At 41.5% G+C, this 22,942-nt stretch overlaps 1 protein-coding gene across 1 annotated transcript; it reads left to right on the forward strand.

Moving 5' to 3' along the window:
- Positions 1-2,756: 2,756 nt before the first annotated feature.
- Positions 2,757-22,616, forward strand: LOC309570262 (uncharacterized protein C1orf198 homolog; the record flags this gene model as incomplete). The annotated part of the gene is made up of 4 exons (XM_082276968.1): positions 2,757-3,104; positions 10,521-10,571; positions 19,915-20,466; positions 22,392-22,616. The coding sequence occupies 4 exons, from the start codon at positions 2,757-2,759 to the stop codon at positions 22,446-22,448; spliced, it is 1,008 nt and encodes a 335-aa protein (XP_082133094.1). The 3' UTR covers positions 22,449-22,616.
- Between the last annotated feature and the right edge of the window lie 326 nt (positions 22,617-22,942).

A 22,942-nucleotide genomic window follows, 5' to 3' on the forward strand; every position in this document is an offset into this window, starting at 1 on the left:
TATCCTAGGATTGTACATTGAAAATACAAGGGTAAGGAAAGAACGTGCTTTCCTTCCATATGCAACAAATGTTGCTGTTGCTTCCTCTCTTAAAACAGACTCTTAAAATACTAACTTCTTGCCTTAATTTATGGTACTGTTACCAGATTTATAAGCACAGGGAAGTAACACTGTATGAAGCAGATACTTTGTTCACAGACATCCTATTTCTTGTATGTCTGAAAGTAGGCTTAGAATGTATTTCAAAGTTTGCATGCACTGTACTGGAGCTACACTGATAATAACATGGTTAGATTTGATCAAAAATTGTGACCCAACATCCAGCCAAGGGTAGAATGATCTAATGTGCAATATCTTGAACTGTAGAAATCACCATTTGCTTTGCAAATACCAGAAAGCAAATGGTATGCCCATGTCTAAACCCGTTTTTCCTAAAGCCTCTTTTTCTCTTCTTGTTTGCTTGTTAAGTTCAGGTACATATATCTGATGAGGGGTGTGTAATAGGTGAGTGCCCTAAATACAAGGAAATCTAGAAAAGTGGGGAAATAGCTGTTTGGAATCCAAGATTTTAGCCTTTAGTAAGCACTGACACACTTTGTAATGCTTCTATGCTTTTGGAAGGATAAGTGTGATTCTGAGTAAGTAAAACTCATCAGGAGAAAAAAAAAAGGCAGAATTTCCTATGCAGACCCAAGGGTCATTAACCAGACCATAACAAAGGCAAATTTGACCACCTGTCTGTTTAGTACCAGTGAACATGCATTCTAAACTTTGTTGATCAGAATTTCGGTAAAGGGCATAAGTAGGTATTTCTTTACAAGTAAGGATGAAGGAGGCTTGTGAGTTTTCTTTGAAATAATTGGGTTACTGTTCATTTGTGACACACATATTTTCCCAACATTCTGTTCTTAAGTACCTTCTTCTATCCCACTAGAAATAAGCACGATTTGCTTCTTCAGTTTAGAAGTATAAGAAACCTCTACTACATTTCATTAAGGAGGAAAGGCGTTTTCCTGGAAGAACAGCAGCCTGGAAAATATGTCTAGCTTTATGCCTTGATTTTGTTCTAATGATGTGATGTCTTGTAAGCCTGTAAGTTTTGTTATGCCTTGTCTTTTTCATTGAGAAAGGGGAATCAGCATTGGCACTTGACCAGACAATCTTTGGAACTACGAAAAGGAGGGGTTTTGGTTTAGGGATTAGACCAGAGGGAGTGGAAAAAGGGTGGTGGGGAAGAAAAAAACTGCCTGTCCAAACCAACCATGTACAATTGTCTGGGTTTCCTTGTCCTCATTTCTTACTCCTGCGACTGACTTCATATCCACCCCCTGGTGGCGGACAAAAGAGGTTAATGGGAGATCACGGGAGGGTTAGGTGTAACGTGTATTACACCTCTGTGAGTGTGTGTGTGCCTGCAAACGTGTTTAAAAGGCTTGTTTCTCTGGGCGTGATGCAGATGACTAAGAAAGAAAGCAAGCTCAAGTAAGCTCTCTCAAACAAGTTTAACAAACAAAACAGGATTATATAACTGGGCTGGTATGTGATGACTTGGGGAACTGTAATTACCTCCTAAGAACTAAGTATGTGGAGAAATCTAATTATCATTCTCCATCCTCTTCTGTGTCATCTTAGACAGCTGCTGTAGCGATACCATTTGAACTCTTAAATGGGAACATTAATGTATTGTAACCCCAATCATTTATCTATTAAGAATGATACTAAAGAAAGCAGAATGAGGAAAAAAAATAGGCTAAGCAATGAAAAACCATTAATCTGAACATCAATATTTGTGCTACTTCGTAATATATTTTGAAGATAATAAAAATTCCCCTGCAACTACCTAGGCCAAAAGTCAAAGTAGTTTTAGTCTCACATAAATCTTCTGACATATTTGCCTATCTTAGGGAAGCTTTTTTTTTTTTTTTTTTTTTTAGTGGAAAGGAGCTATACTTCCCTCACCCCAGGAGACTCTTGGGAGTTTGCATGTGGGACCTCGGTGAATCCTTTGCCAAAATAAGGACTTTTTACAGGAAAAGAGCATTTGTACAGCAAAGGAAGAGACCAGAAAGCCTAGTAATTTCAGCCTGTAGGAAATCTCTTTTACCAATATAACTAATGCTTACAGCATGGACTTGTTACACTTAGGCTGCAGCTTTACTATCAAATTAATACAGAAGCCTCGGACTGGTTGAGTTGGACAAAACAACCTGTGCCAGGTTCCTGTCTCTTCTGAGAGAAGCTGCTGGACCTTCTGTCGTGTTAAGAAACACGTACGACTTATTTAGGAGTTAGGAAACGCAGGTTCTTGGGCACGGTGCTCCTCTGCTAGCCAAGTCAAGTCCTTTCCTTTCCTGGTGCTCCTGGCCCCGGCAGCGCGGGACTACTCTAGCTTCCCTCCTCGGGAAAGAAGGGCAAGGGCTGTGGGACACGAGCGCTACGGGGAGGAGCACTTGAGCCCCACGCTACCGACGGTACCGAGACCGAAGCAAGCCCGGGAGGCGGCGTCCCCGCCTCCCTCCGTCCCTCGCCGGCCCGAGGCCGTGGGAGAAAGGCGGGCGGCGGCGCCACGGGGGAGGCGGGCAGGGGCTGCCGCGGGCTGGGCGTGCGGGGGGCGGGGAGCGCGGGGCGGCGGCCGCCCGGCTTTATAGAGAGCGAGGGGAGGCGGTGTCTGCAGGAGGGGAGCGGAGGAGGCGGTTCTTTTCCCGGTTCCATCCCCATTCCCGCCGTGCGAGTGCGGGGCTGGCGGCGGGGTGGCCATGGCCTCCATGGCGGCGGCGATCGCCGCCTCCCGCACGGCGGTGATGAACGGGAACCGGCCGCTGGACGAGCGGGAGCGCAAGCGGTTCAGCTACTTCTCCTCGCTGAGCCCCATGGCGCGCAAGATCATGGCGGAGAAGGAGCGGATCCGCGAGCGCTACGGGCCCGAGTGGGAGCGGCTGCCGCCCCGCCAGCAGGACGAGATCATCGACAAGTGCCTGGTGGAGCCGCACGTCCAGGCCCGCTACGCCGCGCACCGCGGCACCACCCGCCCGCCCGCGCCGCCCGCCTCCTACCCCAGCCTGCGCCTCAACACCGGGCAGAAGGTGGTGCGCTTCGGAGACGAGGTACCGGGCACGGCGGGGCGGGGGGAAGGGGCGCCGGCGGGGTCCGGGCGTGAGCGCCGCTCCCCATCCCCGGCAGCGCCGCAAGGGCGGGGCGGCCGCGACCTCCCCCGGGCTGCGGGGCTGCCGCTCCCGCCCGCCGGTGCCTCCGGCGCTGGGCTGCCCGGGGCCGCGGGCGTTCCGCGCCGTCGGCAGCGGGGCGAGTTGCCCCGGTGATGAGCTTTGTTCCTTTCCCCGCTCCCTGGCTGTGCGGGAGGGCGGGATGTTCACCGCGCGAGAGGCACTGGGTCACACCGTAAAAGCGGGGAAGGCGCCAGCAGCGATAGCGCTCAAGTGGATTTTGCGGAAAGGAGACTTGGAGAAGAGGACGGTCTCAGTTCCCCCGACGGCGGAGCATGACCGTGGCTGGCGCTGGACATAGTCCCTTGCTGAAAATGGGCTGTAGGGAATGTTTACACTGAATTAAATCTCTTCCTTTTCGTTTCTAGTTTTAGACACAGTTAAAAATACAACACTGAAAACATTCCAGCTCTTGGCATGTTTGACACCTTAAAAAAATGCAGCCTGTTCCATGTCACATGCCAGGAAAAACAAGGGAGTGGAAAGATAGATGGCAGAAAGTATGGATTTTGAACCTTCTGAGAGCCATCTATCTAATGGTGAAGCGTGGCAGTCCTGGAAATCCATAGTATACGAGTACCCAGTTTGGAGCAGTGGGTCATGTTACCGAGTATGAGCCCCTGAAGAGGAAAGTCTAACAATCCCTGAAGAGACATGACAGTACTCTTCAGATACTGTGTCTTTTATTCTGTGTATTGATTCCCTTTGTTTTCTGTTCTTTTACATTTCTATTCTACTATTCTCATATGATTACAGAGCTGGTTTCTTTCACTATGTCCCTATTATAACTTTAAGTGACCTATTGTTAATTAAGTTCCGTGGCTTCTACCAGAAAAGAAAAAATAATCTGCTTCTGCATTTGGAATCATCAATCCAATTTAAGGAGAGCAGTGCTACTTTTAGCTTCCTCTCCAATATCCCTTGCAATGGGATTTCTAAGAAGCATAGGGGCCCGCTGATATTGGGCATCGTGGTTCCCAACCAGCTTTGTGCCAGGAGACAGACTGCTGCCTGTGTTTCCCCTGTCAGGGAGGTGTGATGCTGTGCTGCACATACATCATATCTAAAGCTAGAGAGCATAGGATGTAGCTCAGTTTTGTCTAGTCCACGATACCCAAAATTCTGGATAAATATTTGATAGTAATGGCAAAAAAGAGGTGTAGAAAGACACAAGACAACAAATTTGGTTGTGCAAACAACCTTTGAAAAGAAACTTAAATCTGAAATTAGATGTGAAAGAATTTAGGTTAATGAGTGTAGAAAATAAATCTGTTGAGTTTTCCCACTCTCTGAGAGTTCTGATGTGCTTTCTGCTTAGAATTATGTGGATCTGGAAGGAAAGCAAGCATGTTGTAGGCTGTTGTGCTGCACTGTATGGAAATAATAATTTCCCGCTTGACAAAGCAGCTAGAGTCCATCTGAAACTGGGCAAATTGTTTTCTTTTCCCTTTTCTCCCCAAATACAGTTACAATATGCATAATGTTAGCGTTTCTGTAGCCATTAACCAAAGAAGGCATGGTTCATCCATATACTTGATACAAAGTGTTTAATTTTGGAAGCATCTGCCTCAACTGACTCTCTCTTTGACATCTAAGCAGAAGTTAATATAAATTGTTCCTCTGAAGAAAAGAGATTCCACTCATTTGGCATTCTCCATTTTCATTTTAGTTCTTCCAACTGTACTATTGAGCCTTGGAGCCTTTCCTGGCTCTTCATTTGATAGCTTCCTCTCCTCTGGCTCCCTTGCTGGCGTTCAACCTGATTGTTGGACACTTGCCCCCGCTGACAAATTGTTCCTCCATGTCTTGCTGTTGCCCAGCCACTGCTGCCGGTTTCTTGCCAGTTTGGTTCAACTTTCTGGGCTTGCAAGCACTTGGCCTGCAGAACTCTGTTACCTCGTTGTCTCCTGGTCAGACAGCTCAGGGAGCTGTGCCCCTTCTGGCTTTGTGAGACTCAACTGCTGCACGCACCGTGGTCACCCAGCCCTCTCTCAGGCCAGTTAGATCGGTCCTGGCTGCTCTCCCTGTCTATTGATGTATGGTATCCTAAGGCAAGGAAACGGAGGGTAGCCCGCACATCTCAGAAGCACTTGTGGATGTTGCAGCGCTTTCAGTGAGAGTGTTTTGGTCTGATGATGTTCTTGCTGATACACCTGCTCCAAAGGTTTCATGTTTCCAGCCACAGCTCATCTTCCCTGTTAACTGATGTTGAAATCTGTAGTGATCCTACCTGTGCTTGCTTAAGCATGCAAATTTGATCTCTTTCACCTCATGTTCTCTGGAGGACTTGGTAGAAAGCAAACCAAGGATGAATACTGAAGATAGTGATTTACTGGTCCAGGCCTCTCACTATTTCAGTCCCGTTTTCATGCATTTGACCATTATGTTAAGGTGGTCCAGAGGATATATATATATTGGTCTTGTATCTCTGGACAGTTGCTTCTTTCTTTCTTGCCCCCGCCATTTCTCGTATATCTCTTCTAAAACCAAATTTATCTCCTGAACTCATAGCCCAGTTTATAGTTCTCAAACTATAAACATCACTTACATTTTCCAAACACCTTTGAGTATGTTGGCTGTGTGGGAAGGGTGTTACAGAAAATAGACGTGCAGTAACAGGACCGTGGCGTCCTGTAGCCATGATCCAATCATTTTATAATGCTGGAGCACTGCAGCACCATGTGTGACTCTTAGCAAATGCCTAGAGTCAGCTGAGTGCCACTGCTCCTTCTCTTTCATCTTATCCTCATTGCAGTATCACCAGTCATGGAGTTAATAGCAGAAGCTCTGCAGGCACTGTGAACACAATTTTGAAAGAGAATTAGGGTAACAGGGTCATTTCACACACCCATGACATAAGTTTTGTCCTGTTTACTGAAGATTGACTTGCTATCATTGCACATGAGCCCAGCACCATTAGACTATTTGTTGCTTCACCATAATTTTCTGTGTCTAGACAGCCCAGGCCTCTTGATCAAGGGCTTTTGGATGCTGCAACAGACCTTCCTCTTTTTAACAAGCCTCCAGTTGCTGGCATTTCTCCATTTATAATTTCTTTATTCTAACGCCCATAGTGGTAGAAATGAAAGTTAACTGAGCAGAGAGAAATCTGGAAATACAAGCTGAGATTGAACATGAATGTAATATAGATGGATTATTTTTGAAATATGGCATAAACCTGAGTGGAATAGGTGGAAAACCAGCAGTATGTGACAGGCTAGCACCCTTTGCCCGCTGTAGTGGCGAGCCTTCGCTAATGCAGCTGATTTGGTGTCAGTTCATGCCACTGTGTTCTTTTTGGTTCAGTTGAAAGATAGTTCAGATATTCAGTTTACAGCAAGTTCTCACTGTTCTCTTAATACTGTCCTTCTTTATCCATGAACATGTGACATACACATGGAATCAAGGTCTGATTTTTCCTTATTTTTTAAATTCTTTTTTTTTTCTTTAAATGGATAATCAGTATTTGAGCAGTAAAAGAGTTGGACATGAAATAACTAAACTTTTCATTGGAGAAAATGCCATATGCTTTAGGAAGTGGTAAATTTTATGTGGAGGAAAGACAGGTAAGAGAGTTTGGTTAGCTTCATTCATTGTGTTTTAATAGGGAAGTTTGACATACCTGCCTTCAGGCAGAGATGGGATTTGTTTTGCTTAGCCTTAAGATCTTTGGCACCAAGCAGAGGATCAACCCTTTTACCTCCCTACTTAAAATTGCTTTAAAGCAACAAATAATCAATATAGCAAGAACTTTTAAGTTGGGCCTGTTAGAAACTTGTGCTTTTTAAACACCCAAAAATGAAAGGCAGCTTTTGAGTGCAGTAAAATCTCAGTAACCAGCAAGTCCTGTTCTAATAATACTTCTGAGTTGCATTTATTGGCGGGTTTGTGTCTTGCCCAGCTGCTCTCAGCTGTGCTGAACAATGCTCATGTCAGATACACAGACACGTTTCTACCAGTGTCTTCCATTTTGAAATTCAGATGTTGTTTTGCAGCAAGCTGCCTACATACAGCAAATGTAATCTGTAATTCTTCTTTATCTCTTTTGCAGCTGGTTGTTGAAGTCAAGTGTATGACCAGATTTTTGCCTCTCTTTCTCTTTCTCACTCATCTTTTTCCGCTTTGAAATATGTTGCACGAGGCCCCATTTCTTACAAATAGGTTCTTTTCTTAACCCTCGTGAACAAAAGTTTATTTATTTGCCTTTTGTCTGGAAGAAGGCATTGTTGTGTGCTGAAAACAAAAGATGATCAGATATGGATTTTTTTTTAATCTGTGTTGATGATAAATAGCCTTGAGGCCTTTTTATCTAGAATTTCCATTCATAATTCACTTTTGTTATTATTGAAATACTTGATTTTTTGCTCCCGGTTTCTTCAGGCATGTAAGAACTTGTTTATTCTACAAAAAATCGAAGTTACTTCTCATATTTTGTTAGTGATAAACATGAATCAAGAGTTTAGATAGAACAACACAGTTCAATAGTATCCTATCTTCTCACTTGGTCCTCTGTGTGAGGGCACAAGAGGTGGTGGCCACAAACTTCCTTCCCTTCCCTGACAATGGACGGAAGTTTTCAACTATCTCCTTCATCCTAGCCTCAAGTACTCTTCAAATAACCACAGACATCAATTGCTTGAAGGTTGTATCCTCCTACATGTCTTATCCTGTTTTATTCTTTGCTATATCCCATGGAAGATCTTTTGAATGTGAACAGAGCTTCTCAGAGTTACTGGCTCTGAGGAGTGCTGGGCTGTGCAGCCCAAGATACAATGAGCCATCCTTTTAAATTAAAAAAAAAAAAATTCTTTTCTTTTAGGGGACTGCTGCCTAACAAGTGTCTACTACTTCCATCTTCTATAATGTATGAAACTTAGATTCTATTTCTGACCAGAACTTCTAACAACTGTTACCAAAATTAATTAATTTCGGGAACTTCTTGCTCACCTGTGCTGGAGGTTGAGGCTACAAGTTGCAGTGCCATCAAGGGCAATGATGGTTGAGAAGACATCAGATTCTGTGAAGTGGGAGGCTGACTTGCTCTATCCTGGAGGGAGTAATGTATCCTGCTGCATGACAGCTTCATACCTTCACTCTGCCTTCCCCATGCTGCTTTTTTATCCCTCTGTTGTCGGCCTTTTGTCATCAGGGCTCACTCACAGCAGCGGTATGATTGCTGAGTTGAGGGTGTGCAGGGAGCATTGGGTGAAGAGGTGTCCCTCCCGATGCTGTCTTCTCTTGCCTCACATACAGCAAAATAAGGAACTGTATATCTTGGATCTAGGATGAGGATGAACGTGGCTCATTGCCAAGTTTAAAACTGGTCCCTAGCTGGTTTGCTTGTCCTGTAAATGTCAAGAAGACAGAGCTTCCTTTAAACTCCTTAGATAAAACCAACTGACAGCTATGCCTACACATCTGGAGCTTTAAGGTGCTGTGACTGCATGTAGGAGTGTAACAGTGTTTTCTGGACTTCACTTCTGTCCTTTACTGCTGTGGTTGAAGTCAAGCCTGATTTATCCAGACCCCATGCAGACAGAAGTGTTATAGTCCTGCCTTGTGTGTGAGACTCACTCCAATGGTTAGGTTCTCCCATCTCTCTTCGCTTCTGGGCCATGATTCCCGTCTCATGCATGCTTCAGAAATGAAGTGCCAACTCCCATTTCAGAGGCAAAGGATATTGTCCTAGAAGGAGTCTGAAATAATTAGACACACCTGCTGTGAGGCATCACACATTGAATGATGTAGTGTCCCCATGCAGACAGCAGCACACCACAGTGCAAATGCTGATAGATCATAAAAAGCAGACTTTTACTCCCTCTTTTCCTTTAAATGTTAATATATCTGAGTATCTGTTTCCTGGATTGAGAGAACCTGGTATTAAATTTGTGTTCTAGGCAAAAATTTCCTGTACCAAATTTCCTTTTGGCCACAAAATGTGGTTGAGCGGAGCCCGGGCTTTTCCTCTTAGATGAGCTCTATCAGCCCAGTTCTTTCGAAGAGCATGGGATCACCCTCATGTATACCACAAATACTTTGCTGCTAGAAACCCTGTATTTCACAGATGAGTAATAGCTGGAGTATGACATGTTTTTATGTTCAGGAGATGGTTTTAGACACTTCTAATCATGATCTCATAGCTCTCAGCCATGAAAATCTGCCTACGGTGAAATACGAGATGGCAGCTCAGGAGAATGTTATCAGATGTCTGAGAAAGATATTCCTAGAGAGGCAGAGATCAGAAATAAGAGGAAAAGAGCAGCCATAATGAAATGTGGGGTTCCTGTGTTGTGTTAAAACATGGTCGAGTTCTGTTATTCTCTGAACAGCAGGAGTGGGAAAATCTTGGGTGGTTCCTCCTGGCCTTTCCCTTTCCATACAGTGTTCCATACTCCTGTTCCTTCCCTGGAGTGCTGCGGCGTCCACAAGCAGTGATGTGCTCAGTGTGGAGGGTGCAGCTCACTACCTCTACCCGTGGGACCATCCAATGTACCAATGAGTCCCAGCCCCGACAAGGAATAGAAATGCAATCGTTTTGTTGTAATTCTTCAATAAATATGAACAACAACCATTTTTCAAATTATATTTCACCCTTCCTTTTTCAGTGCAGGTCATAGGTATTTCTGGAAGGCATGCCATGTATGAGGAGATTGGTTAAATTTCTCAGTTTGGGATTATTTTAAGAAATGAATCTTCTTAAAAGAATGGATTTCAGATGGGGATTTTGTGCTGTGGATGCCATGTGGCTCCTTCAACACCACTGACCATGTATTTCAGAGCGATGATGTGTCCTGTTGGGGCTGGATCCAGCTGTGGCTTGGCCCGGTGGCCATGCAGCTGTTGCACTGAGCCATGACTGCCTAGCTGTGGACGTGCTCTTTGGTCTGCCAAAGGGAGGAAATGGGACTTTATTTCCCTGAGGCCTCTTCTCCTTTTGTTGTTTCTGTCCCTGTGTGCTGCTAGTGGCTACCAAAGAAATGCCTGGTAGAAAACTGGAAATATAATACATTTTAAAGCTGTTTGTGGAGAAACCATTTCAGGAGATTTAGACCAGGTTAAACCTTCATATATTTTGTAGATTAAATTGGTATAGTATTGATAACCTTCCCCTCAGAGAAATTGCTTTCAGTCTGTCTTAAAATGTAATCAGTGCCATCTTTAAGTAGTGCTTTCACTTTTTAGTCAGTTCTGTAGCAGTGGTTGTTATAGTTCCAGCAGTGTAACATGTCATCTGTGTGATGTTTCTGAGAAGATGAAGCTGCTCTTCTGACTTTTAGTCATTCTTGAATTTTATTTCAGGACATAACTTGGCAAGATGAACACTCAGCTCCATTCTCCTGGGAAACGAAGGTAAATAAACAGCAATTTTTTAAAATGTTGGTTTGTCGTTTTATACTGTTCCTTCTGCATTTATTGTGTTCGTTTTGATACTTGATAGATTAATGTCACCTTTATTCTATGAAAGCTGTACAAAGTGACCATTCTGGAAATGAAACAGGACTGGTATGCTTTGATTTACATCAGCAGAAACACAAACTGTACTTCAAGAACTAATGTTCTGGCTTGGAGTGCAGGTATAAAACCAATTCATTACAAATTATTTGATTTTTTGTTGCAAACTTTTTAATCAGCTTTCCATGTTTAGTAAGACCAATGTCTCAGATACTCTGTAAAAATAGCTGCATTTCACTTTTGAAGTCAGGAGTAACGTAGCTAGAAAATGGTATGAGAAATGTGCACGTATCTAGTAGCTTCATTGGATTCTTTCTGAAAGCCTGTCTAGTACTTCATCTTTTTATTATGAACTAGAATGTTGTCTTAGGACAAATGTAGTGAAACTTGTTAACCTGGGGCTGTGCTAGAAGCATTATGTTATTTCCTCTCCAAAAGGCTTCTTAAAAAAATTACATGTTTTTCTGTGGTGGGTTGGTTTGGGGTTTTCTTTTACACCTCACTTTACCGCTGGTATTTTGTTAAAGCATTATTTATGATGGGATTCTCATATGGCTAACACAGAGCCAGAGTTCTTCATCTTTCTGAACCTGCCATGTGAGGAAACATAGTTGTGCCATATGTGTGGTGGGAAATCAAGTTTAGTTCTTCTTGTTGAAGAAATTCTGGGAGCAAAATCACAGCTCATTGTCTTTCTCAACTGGGTATGGCAGGCAGGTTAATTTAATCACACATTTCAGACTTTTTTCTGCTTTTATCTACCACAGAAAGCTGCTACTGCCCTGTTCCCTATTTCTTTCTTCTTCTTTTTTTTTTTTGCCCTTGAACTATGTAGATAATCATGTACGACCTTATGAATATAATCTTAGCCTAATGCAGAGTAATTATTTGGAAATGCCAGTGAATACTAAATTAATCCAGTTGAACCAAGACTTAGCCCTCCATGCTCAAGGTCACTGCCTGTAGCTGCACTCCATCTGTGCTTTGCAGAAGCTGATTAACCTATAACTTGATGTGACTCCTGGGTCTGCCTGCAGTGCTGTGGTTTAAGAGAAACCAATGCCAGTCTTCATTTGCCTTAAAAGTCCCTTAAAAGCTGTGATGGTTCAGGAACCAGTGGAGGATTTCCTGCAGTGGAAGCCTGATTGCTCAGGCAAGCCCTCCTGTCTTTCAGGACCCTTAGAAGAAGCAGCCACTGGGTTTTAGTATAACATTGAAGAGGTTTTTAATGTGGAAATTCTTGGGTGAAGCTGCCAAGAAAGGAAAAATTGTGAGAAAAGTGTTGATCTCATTGACAGTAAGGTGAAATAAATAATATGTTGGAGACAGCAGTGTTGTCTCTCCTTCCCTTATCGGTCCAAACCCAAAACTCAGGGTTGGAAATGTGGCAGCTGTAGTCATATTTTTAAGCTCTGTCTTGATAAGATTTTGTAAGTTCTGAATACTTGAACTTCCTAGAGATAATGCTTCATGTAATGGACTGACGAGTGATCCATGATGAGATACATCTGCACTTGAATGGATTTTCCCTTTAATTGATAGTCCTCTTTTCTTTTTAAAGCTTGCATGTCTACTGAAGTGTTTTTAAACTCAGCTTGTGGTTTATCACTTGCTGATGAAGGGCATTTCTACTGTACTCCTGGTGTCTCCAAATGAGGGACCAGAGTGGATAAATGCACTAATTTCATCCTTTACTGCACTGAATCGAGGAGCACAGAATGATATGGGAACGTTCATGTGGTCATTGAAGAGAAGGGGGGGGGGGGGGGGGGAGGTTGCTTTAGAAGTAATTGTCATGGCTTATCAAGCTGTGTTTCCCTCTTTCCCCTCTCCCTCCTTGCTGACCAGAAATAAAAGCTGTGCCACAGCTGTAGGCTGAAAAGTTGCATGACCTTTTCCTTCAGCATAAGTCTAGAGAATCCATTTTGTCTGGCTTTACAGGATGTGGATTGGTTGGTTGGTTCCTGTGGGTTCTTCCTTTTGGTTTTTCCCCAGTGCCTTATATTGTATCAATCTTTCAACCAAATGCTTCCACTCCTGAGTCTCCCTTTTCTAAAGTGGAGATCTTGCTTTGTGCTTACTCTTTGATCTTCCCTAACCAGTACTTTTATGAGATAATATTGGAAGGCAATTTTTTAATGAGGTACCAGCTGAGGAAAAGTAGCCTTACTCAAGTGGTCCCATGTGAGGAAACCTGAGTGAGCTATTCGAGAAGGTTGATGTGTTGTAATGCATGTTCAACATCCTGTGAGCCAGATCTGTTCCCACTGTTACTTAAGGTTGTCAGGCTCTTTCCATTCCATGAGCTCTCCCCATGATGGGTTATTCTTTCCACAGTATTCTTCTCCCCGATCTCCATTTAATGCAGAGTTTTTTGTTTGGGTTGGGTTTTTAGCGTGTTATTGCCTGAATGTGCATGAGTGTGCTCTGGCTCACCCAAGGAAGAGAATGCAGCTTTTGCAGAGCAGAAGAAAGTACAGATGTAAATCAGTAAAACCAGTAGGCTTTTTTTTTTTTTAAACACTGAGACTCAGAAGAATAAAGCAGCAAAATGAGTATTTTCTATAACGAAACTGGGAGGGTAGTGAGAAGTGTAGAGAAGAGGGGAGGGCATGTATTCTCCCAAGCTGAAGCCTGTCAGCTGTGACAGTGATGCCAGTGGGGATTCTAGTTGATAAGGTATGGACAAATTTTTCTCTCAGTAGCTAGTGCAGTGGATTCCCTGCTTCCATGGCGGTCAAACTTTCCCAGAGAACAGTGTACTGAATTGCTGTCATTTTGTGCAGAACATTGTTGAAGGGCTTGATAACTTCACTTGCGTCACAAGTAAACTTTCTGTATTCTTATTTTAAATACAAATGTGAGATATGGCTGCAGTCGTTCATATCACAACAAACACTTGCATGAATATCTCCACTATTTTTAGCTGTTAGATGAGTATTTCTTGTCTCACCTTTTTATTTTTAAATCCTCAAACATGGCAAACAAAGTAGAAATACTATGTAAATTGCCGAGTTAGCTGTTAGACAGCATTTAAAATAATATTTTTAGTAGATAACGATAACACTTCTCAGGAGGAAAACTTGGGAAGCCGCAAGTTCTCTTGGCACTGCAAATGGGCTGACATTTTAAAGCTAAAGTTTGAATTGGAGGGAGTGATTTGGTTCATGGGTGGAGCCATCATGGACATAACATGTCTTGAAATGTGGGTTACATTTTTAACTGGAGCTCTAGCCAGGTTTATGAATTCAGGGCATTCTATTTATGGGTTCAGGTTTACGTGAGATGAAAGATGACATTTTGGCTGTGTTTAGCCTTTGAGGTTTCTTGGTTTGTTTGAAGTAAAAATTCAGTGAAACTCAGCACGGACCTCAAGATATAAATGGAAAACAAGAACCATGCCTGAGCTTGGAAGTAAAATTTCTCTGCAACTCTTCCTGAACTCAGAACTTTATGGGTTTTAGATTCGGGGTATTTTTAAATTAATTTAATAGCGGGCAGAAAATATTTCAGTCTGCCACCTGAGTTAACACACAGAATGCACTGAGCAACATGGGAATAAATTGCAATCTGCTTCTAATTCATGGTATTAATGAAAATAGGCTTTATTCCAGATGCTTGAAATTGACACATGCATATCTAAAGATTTCTTTTTCTTGATACAGGTAGAATAGTTGCCGGCTCTCTTATATTTTCAACAGATTCTCAGGTATTTGTTGCAAAAAGAAGTCTCTGCAGTGTGTTTAAAATAAACCAAAAAAAAAAAAAAAAAAGGCAAAATAAGGACATGACAAGCTTCGATCCCTTCAATAATCTGGTTGCTGCCTCCCTGTCTGAATTCCCTAATTATATTGGTACAGAAGTGATCTAATCCCAGCAATGATTTAGGAAGAAAAAAATTATGTTCCACTTAAAATAAACATGGTTTACAAACCGTTTCCTTTATCTAAAATTGAGGCAGTCTTCATTATCCTTCTTTGTATGAGTCCTAGTTGGTGTTTTGTTTTGTTTTAAATAGGAAAACGGTGGCAGAAGAGAACATTTTCCTTCCTTCCTTCCTTCCTTAGCAGCATGATATTATAATTTGGTGTGATTATTTTTACCAAGCTGACATAAATGGTAATGTTTCCTTGGAAGGAGAGGGATCCCTGAGCTTTTGAGATTAGCCTTCCCTTTTTGATTTAGACTACAAATGTTTAAAACACAGTGCTGTAAAACTTCTGTTGACTATTAGTTCTTGAGCAAAAGAAACCCCACCAAACGCAACTTGTGGTAATAAAAGCTGTCTTCAGGGTTTATTTTATTCTGTATGGCCAAATATAAGGATTCAGTTACCTGCATCAATCTTTGCTGGTTTTGAGCATAAAACTAGGCACTGTCAGTATGAGCTTGCTCAGGCTAGCCAGGAACAGTGGCAGACTTGATTGAGTTCATATCACCAGAGTATATCATGGAATTTCCTCCAAAGGTCTGTGCTGTATAACTCTGGCATTGTCTTTCTGTATGGACTAAAATTACTTAGATTGGTTTTTGAGTGCTTTGCTCTATTTTTTGCCCTTGCAATTTGCTGACCTAAGGATTTCTTTCTGACTCTGAAAAGATCCTGAAAACACCCATGGTGTGCACAGGAAACACAGCAAAAACTGCAGCTACTTTGGGCCCTATATTTATTTTGGTTTTGTCCATTCAGCAAAGCAAAATCATCTTCTAAATCTTTTAAAGTTGGCTTTCTTACCTCTGCATTTATCAGGCTGTGCTTAAAACAAGTTGCTTTTGACAGTGTTTCTGTAGTCTTTGTCTCAACAATTTGGATTTTTCAGCCTGCCAAGCAAAACAATTTGTTTTGGCTGTATTTGCGTGACTGTTCAGTAAAATACTACACATTCCTGATGAGTGAATAAGATGCTTAAAAAGTTCCTGGGTTCTTTGTGGTCATCTTGTTTTTAATATATACTTATGAACTGAGACCCAATGTCCTACAGGAATATTAAATCGTGGCATTCTCAGTGTCTGGTGCCTCTCTTTCAGCAAACATTGTTTCCCATGAGTATATACAGCCACTATTACGATTCAGTGGATTACTGCTGCCTTGAGACTGAAGTTTGGTCTAAATTTTTTAATACAGTAAACAACATTTCTGAATACCTTCATATGATCTTTTTAAGGAAAGATGGACATGCAACCTCCTAAAACCTGCAGTTTATAATATTATTTATATTTATGATACAGAAAAATGATCAAGACAGGGCATCCTTTATTTGAACCCTTGCAGTGGTTTGGGACCAGAGGGATAAGACTGAAAAGAACACAGACTTCTAGGTTTGCTCTGCCTCAAAATGCTTTCACATGCACTCTCTCCCGCCTCTCTCTTAATGTGTTGAGAAAGACTTGCTCATGCAATATCTTGAAAATACTACTGCTGTTAATAGTGTCTATTTGAATTCCAGTGATTTCTAGGAATTACAGTTGGGACTTGTCTAGTCTGTCTGTAAACTCTTAAGACTTTCTGGGCTGAACAATTCCCAGAATATCATTTGGACAGATGGTAGGAAAAAGAAAATATTTTTATTTTATTCCTCAGATGGGGAATTATACATACAGAAACTGCAGTTCATGTAAAGTAATGCAGAATCAATGAAAGCAGCGGGGGACTGAAACCCTCTCTCTAGAATCCCAAACTGTGCCTAAAAGACTATTTACTTTTGACCATGAAATCACACCCCACTGTTCAGTGTTTGCCTCCCCAAGGTGGCAGCTGGTAGAGTGCTACAAGTGCTGTTCTCTGCTGCTGAGCGCTGCATGTGCAGGTGCAGCTCACAGCAACTCTGCCCCAGCCTGGGGAAGGCAAACCTTTACAGGTGAGCTGCTACCCTAAGTTTGGCTGGGGCCAGAGAGATGTGCATCAAGATAGTCTCATGGCTGGCAAACCTAAAGGAAAAGGATATTTTTTTGGGAGGAGGAGGAGGAGGTTACTGTCTTTTAAATATCATTTCCTTCCTTCTCCTGCTGACGCAACCAATTGCCAATTTGCAATCTGATGTAAGAAATTGAGAGCAGAACTCTAATTAAAATCACATTTGTAGTGTCTAGTGACTCATTAGAGTGTACAGTACTACTCATTACTTAGATGTCAGCATAGGGTGTTTCACACATGGGCCTTTTCCGTCTCTGTGAAATTATCTTCCTACTTAGGCTGCTGCTCTGTTGTTTGGTTTGTTTTTTCCTTGCGGGGGAGGGTGTTTTATTGCCAATTTTTTGACTGGAAAGATACTGCCTATTAATCATTTTCTTTCGTCAGCTACATTTCTTAGGGGTTTAAATGTGTTAAATAACCTCAAAAGTCAAATAGAAGCATTATATATTTCAGGGAAAACAGAATATCTTGTGACTGGTCCACAGAAGTTCTTGGCTTCTGGAGTTAAATGCTAGAAGCAGAATTATCCGTCTGACCTCTCAGAGCTGTATTTACATCACGCTGAGACACAGGGCTTTCAGAACCTGTCGGGGTAGTCTTGTCTTCTTTGCCTTCCTTGTGGGAGAATGAAAACTCCTGAAGAAGTATTTTCATTTGGATTATTCCGTGTCAGGCTATGAACTGTTTGATCTCCAAAGCATACAGTGACACAAATATGCAATCTCAAATGTCAGGTGGTCCTGTCTTCTGAAATGGGTACACCCCGTGGTCTCTGTACAAAAGGGCAAAGAGGACATCCTCTCCAGAGCATGCATTCACAAGCAGGCTGGAAAGGTACAACTGCCTGAAGTGCTGTTGCAGTGCCACGCTCTTCTCTACACTAGGAGTGATGTGCCACTTCCAAACCACATCTCTGAGTTGATATTTTGACCCATAAAAAAGAACATAAAATACCACCACAGTCAGTGACTAGCTCCCCAGCCTAAGAACTTCTCAGAAGGCCTGGCTTTGCTTGTCTGTCTGGCTGCTGTTGAAATGCAGAGCCATCTTGTTGGTTTACTTTTTCTAATTTTGGTTCTAACAGACAATTTTTGTTCTAACATGCTTCCCTTTCATTGGTGTTTTTCCTGGATTTTATTTCCAGCACTGTCCTGGTGGACCTGGGGGTTATGATGGCTGCTCTGCACTCTGGGCACTGATCTTCCTTCTCCTTTGGGCTAGGGGGTGAAGGAGTCATTCTACTGAAAGTGACTGCTGCTGTGGTGGCCTTTAGCTACTGTCATCCTTAGTGTTTGCCCTGGGACAGGCTATTCAGAAGACAGCAGACTGCTGAAGGACAAAAAGTAGCACTGTTTTAATTCCTACATGACAAGTTTTACATGACTTAAGTCTTCCAATATGGATTTTTTTTTTAGCCTGCCTTTAATTTTTTAAATCTGTCTTTTATTTTTTCTCTTGGCCACTGGGGAATTGCAGGTCTATTTTATATTGTGTTGTGGGTTTTTTAAGCTGGGATTTTATCAGTTCTAAAGTCTTAAAGCATCTTAACTTCAGGGTGGTAAATCACTATTCAGTAGTTCTGCCAAATGAGCTTAGGGAAATAAATCCCTATATTTTAATATAGGGAATGGCAGTCACTGTAAATAATCCTCAACACCATAGCATCTATGGTTTGTTTATACAAAATTTATCTACGGATAAATGTCGTGCTCTTAATTTTACGTCATGACTTGTTTAAAAAAAATAGAGCACTTAGGTTTTTTGTTGTAGTTTTTTGCAAGGCAGGGTGGGGTGTTGAGTTGTTTGGTAAAACTTGAGTATATCTTTGTACTCACCTTATTTCAGTTGACCTGTAATTACTTGCAGTTTGTTTATGTTCTGGATCTTTTGATAGCACAGTATATCCTTCAGGAAAACACAGAACTTGGTGCTTTCTTGCCTACAATCTTGGAAAAATGATGCATCTAATTCTTTAGAAAGGTCAGCTCTAAGTCCATGAATCAAATTATGTGTAGTCAGCTGCTGACTGTTTAACAAAAATTGTTTTATAAATAATCAGCTGCTGGGTTAACAGTTGTTCTTTGATGAGAGATTTCTGAATATTAACTAGTAGGCATGTGAGTCCTGCTAGATCTAGAGTCCCTTTGAACTTAACATGCACAGTAACGAAGGACTCAAGATCAAACACTTAAGTGAAAACGATATGCAACTAGGACTTGGTTTAGACTGAAGCCCATAGATGCTATTGCAGTTTTATTCAGGAAAGGCTGGGCAATGAAGTAGAATGAAAACATCACAAATTTGTAATGAACTTCCAAAGTATCTTTTAACCATTTGTAACAAAAGCTACAAGTCCTCTGAGTTTTTTCAAACCAAATCAGGCCCATGATGACAACAGCATAGCTTTAACAGTAAATGCAATTTTTTTCCCTTGCATTATTTTTTCCTTTTTATGAACACAAGTCTAGGCATTAGGTTGTTCTTTCCTGGCACATACACTTAACATGTTTCTCAGAGTAAAATAAGGCTTAACTTTTATTAGCCTGAAGAGTCTCTAGCTAGTTGAGAATCATTTTACTGGTGGTAAGTAAAATGGACATCTTGAAGTCCATGTTCACTTTTCTGTGACTTGGAAAATTCTTTTTGTGCATTAACTGTGGTCACTTGCTTCCTTGGTGCAGTGTTACCTCTCGTACCACTATCTGCACTGCAAGTGAAAACAAACCAAGGCTCTGGAATAGGTGAAGGACTGGTCCTGTTGGAGTTGTTTCTCTTCCTTCAGTGGGGCATTAGAATTATAAAATTACTTACCCACACATACCCATTACATCTAATCCTTTATCTTGGAAGTAGATGGAATTGTAGCGAACTATTTCAAAGACTGTAATGGAAGATTGCCTTTTGAACTACACTCTAAAGCCTTTTTTGCTTAAAATTTTCATGTAAAACATCTCTGACTTTCAAAATGCATCTGCAGCTGTTGTAATGTTTTAGTGCCGCTATTCTCATGTTTCAGTGCTGTGCATGCTGTGCACTGCTACCTTAGATGGCACTGAGTAACTCCAATACAATTGCTTTCTCTGACTCCTCTGCAGCAGGTCTGGGACTTTTATGTTTGCTTGCAGTTCAGACTTTCAAAAATCATTATTTTTATGAAACTACAAAGACAGACATTCATGGAGAAAATAAGTTAGCTTTGCTGTGGTATCTGTTGTCTGAGAGCAGTCTCGCAGTGGGCAGAGGTGTTATCTATATGCACCAGGGTCAGAAAGTCAAAACTGTATCATGTGAAGGGCTTTGAAATACTGTTTTTCTATCCCTGAACAGAGTCAGATGGAGTTCAGCGTTGCATCTCTCTCCATACAAGAGCAAGGTGGTGCCCAGCTGCAGAACGAACAGAGGCAGCCTGTTAAAGCAGCACCTGGCATCCAAGTCCCTAAATCTTCTCAGGCCAATAAGACCCCTGGCTCTGATGGGTTGATAGCATCCAGAAAGGAAGAGGAGTCATCTTTCTGGAAGATAAATGCAGAACGCTCGAAGTTTGAAGGAGACAAGTCTGAGTTCCAGTCCCTGACCCCCAGCCAGATCAAGTCCATGGAGAAAGGAGAGAAGCCCCTTCCCTCTTTTTACAGACAAGAGTCTGCTCCCAAGGAGATGACCAAAGCTGAGAAGCCCAGCATAACCAAACCAGAGAAGTCTGCCGCCCCCAGCCCACCTTCTGTATCTCTCGAATGGGAGAAACCTCGACCTACTCAACTCCCTACTAGTTCTCTAGATGACTTCTTTCTTCCTGATCCACCACAGGATCTGGCATCTTCTAGGACAAACAAAGAAGATACTGATGGTAGTATACTTACAGACCCACAAATGCCTGGACAGGTAAGTACTGCTATACCCCCTGTCCTTATATTTAAAAACTGTAGAACACATTAAAATCTGACAGGGCCACTCTGGAAGTTTAGAGACTCCATAAAGCACTAAGCCATAGCTAAGCTTGATGGCTTTTTGTCTTTCAAATGTGAAGAAGTCTATTTAACCTGTTATGTAACAGTCTGTTTAACATGTTAACTTCAATTAAGTGCTTTTTAAGGTATAAGATAAAGGCATAATTTAAGTACAACACCAGAAATGCTGACAAGGCACCAAGTAGCTAATTGACAGCAAGCTGCCTAGCAAATTGCTGTATCACATAAAAGAGGTTGTGGGGTTTTGGGTTTGGTTTTTTTTTTTTGAAAAAGCAAAACACTTAATGGAAATGATAAGCTTTTTAACTTGAAAAGTAGGTGAACTAGGGTCTAGGATACTTTATTGGTACACAGAGCATAGTGGTGAATGGTGAACTACTTTCTCAGCTGTTCTAAGCAGTAGCCTGACAGCCACTTCCCAGTGCTTTGTCCCAGGCAGCTGGGCTGCTTTCAAATGTGTTTTCTCTTAAAGTCCAGAATAGAAATAGAATGAGCTTCCAGAATTAGCCTTCTTAGTGTTTTTTTTTTTTTATGAAAAAACCCAAACAACCCAACAACAAAAAATAACCTTAAGGAGCTCAATCGCCAATTGAAGCTATTTTAAAAAGCAGATGCTGATCTGTGAGAAAAGAAGGGGAACAGCAGGATATGATATAGTGAGGGGAAAAAAAGAAAGAGATCAAAAGCTTGAAAACTGCGAAGTAGAGGAGTGGTACTTCAAGCAGAGCTGTGCAGTTCTGCTTGAAATCTGTGGCATCACTTTGGCAATAGCCTGACACATTACTGTACACCTTCAGCACATCACACAGCTTTTTCTCTACTGTAGTTTCCCAACTGTGATTGTTTGAATTCCAAACAAGATGATGTAAAGTCAGAAAGATACAGGGTGAGGTAACTAGTTGCAAGAGCAGTAAGTGGCAGCACTTAGGAGAGAACAATACTTAAGCCACTCGGGTATTTGAAGCCCTGTGTTTCGTTACCATTTTCTGAAGCTGAGGGATAATGCTTCCTGAGCTGTCTAGCTACAGATCGTGAACACGGTAATCTTTTAATTTTAAAGTTAAAGGCTTTATCATGTTTTTTTACAAATCAGCAGTTTTAATTCCTCTGTGAACGTTTTCAAGGTAACTGAAATAGTTTGAAAAGCCTGGTTTTTCTCTCTGTGGAGAAACAACCCTCCCATGTCAAAATGTGAACAGAGTAGCAGAGAATTTTATGTATGATAATAATTTTCTTCCTTTCTTCTTTCCTGGATTATCTTCCCTGTTCTGGGAAGCCATGCTCTTAGGAAGAGAATCCAGAGACTCAGCTGTGCCTCTTGAATACTCTTCCTGAACACTAAAATCACCTTAAATGTCACGGCTAACACTGGCAGGAGTGAGCATGTTCTTGATAGCATAGTAAATAACTTGTCATCAAAGTTTAATCTGTGTAGTTTTCTGGAAACAACTGGCTCTAATTGCAACAGACAATCCATTGAATTAGTGATGCTTGCCTTCTGTGTTTGTTTCATTCTCTGCAATTCCTACTGTAGTCTAAAAAATTGATCTTTATGAATTTTTTCCATGAGGAAAAAAAAATAACATTTTGCCTGTAGACCACTAGAATAATTGTATTTTTATCTGGAATTGCCTTTTTGGGCACTGTGAGTATTTTTCCATGTCATGTCTAGCATTTTATGGTGTAGGTACTTAGGTATCCTAGGGCATGGAGAAGACCTTGAAATATTGGCAGGCAACATTTTAAGCTTTTTTTTGTAGATAGGCAGTCAAACACTGAGTTTGTAATACCATAATTAACAACTACATCTTACTTCTTTTTTTTTTTTTTACCTTGCAGACTAGTACAAGCAATGTTATCTTGAAGACTGGCTTTGATTTTCTAGACAACTGGTAAAAGATACTGCAAAACAGATCGAACCAATTTTGGGGAAGGAGTGGAATACCTTTCTCCTTGTATGTTAATTTACTAGCATTTGTGTCTTTTTCTAGAAGTAACTTTCAAACTCTTACATGTTGCCTTTGTATAAACTTTTGTAATACCGTATGCGTTTTTGTTTTTAAAACAGTGATAGAAGTGTGGTTTCATTTGGATATTTTTTTAATATCTGTTAAAATTTTTAGTAGCTACTGTATTGAGAGGATGAGAGAGGTTACTGTACACATGTTAAAGAGATATAAATGAGAGTCTCTGTATCCTAGAAATGGAACCTTCAGAACCCAATTGCTGTTTTGAGTTGAAAGCTTGCTAGCATGGCTTGTAAGAAATAGTGTTGCACGTGCAGTGGTTCCAAGTAAGAAAACCATTCCGTACTTCAGATAGCTAGCAAAAACAGTATGAAAGGCAAGCATCCAGAATTGCATTGATTTGTAGATTTTGTTTAGTTTGAA

This window comes from Coloeus monedula (genome assembly GCF_965178545.1).
Source record: "Coloeus monedula genome assembly, chromosome: 2".
Classification (NCBI taxonomy): Eukaryota; Metazoa; Chordata; class Aves; order Passeriformes; family Corvidae; genus Coloeus; species Coloeus monedula.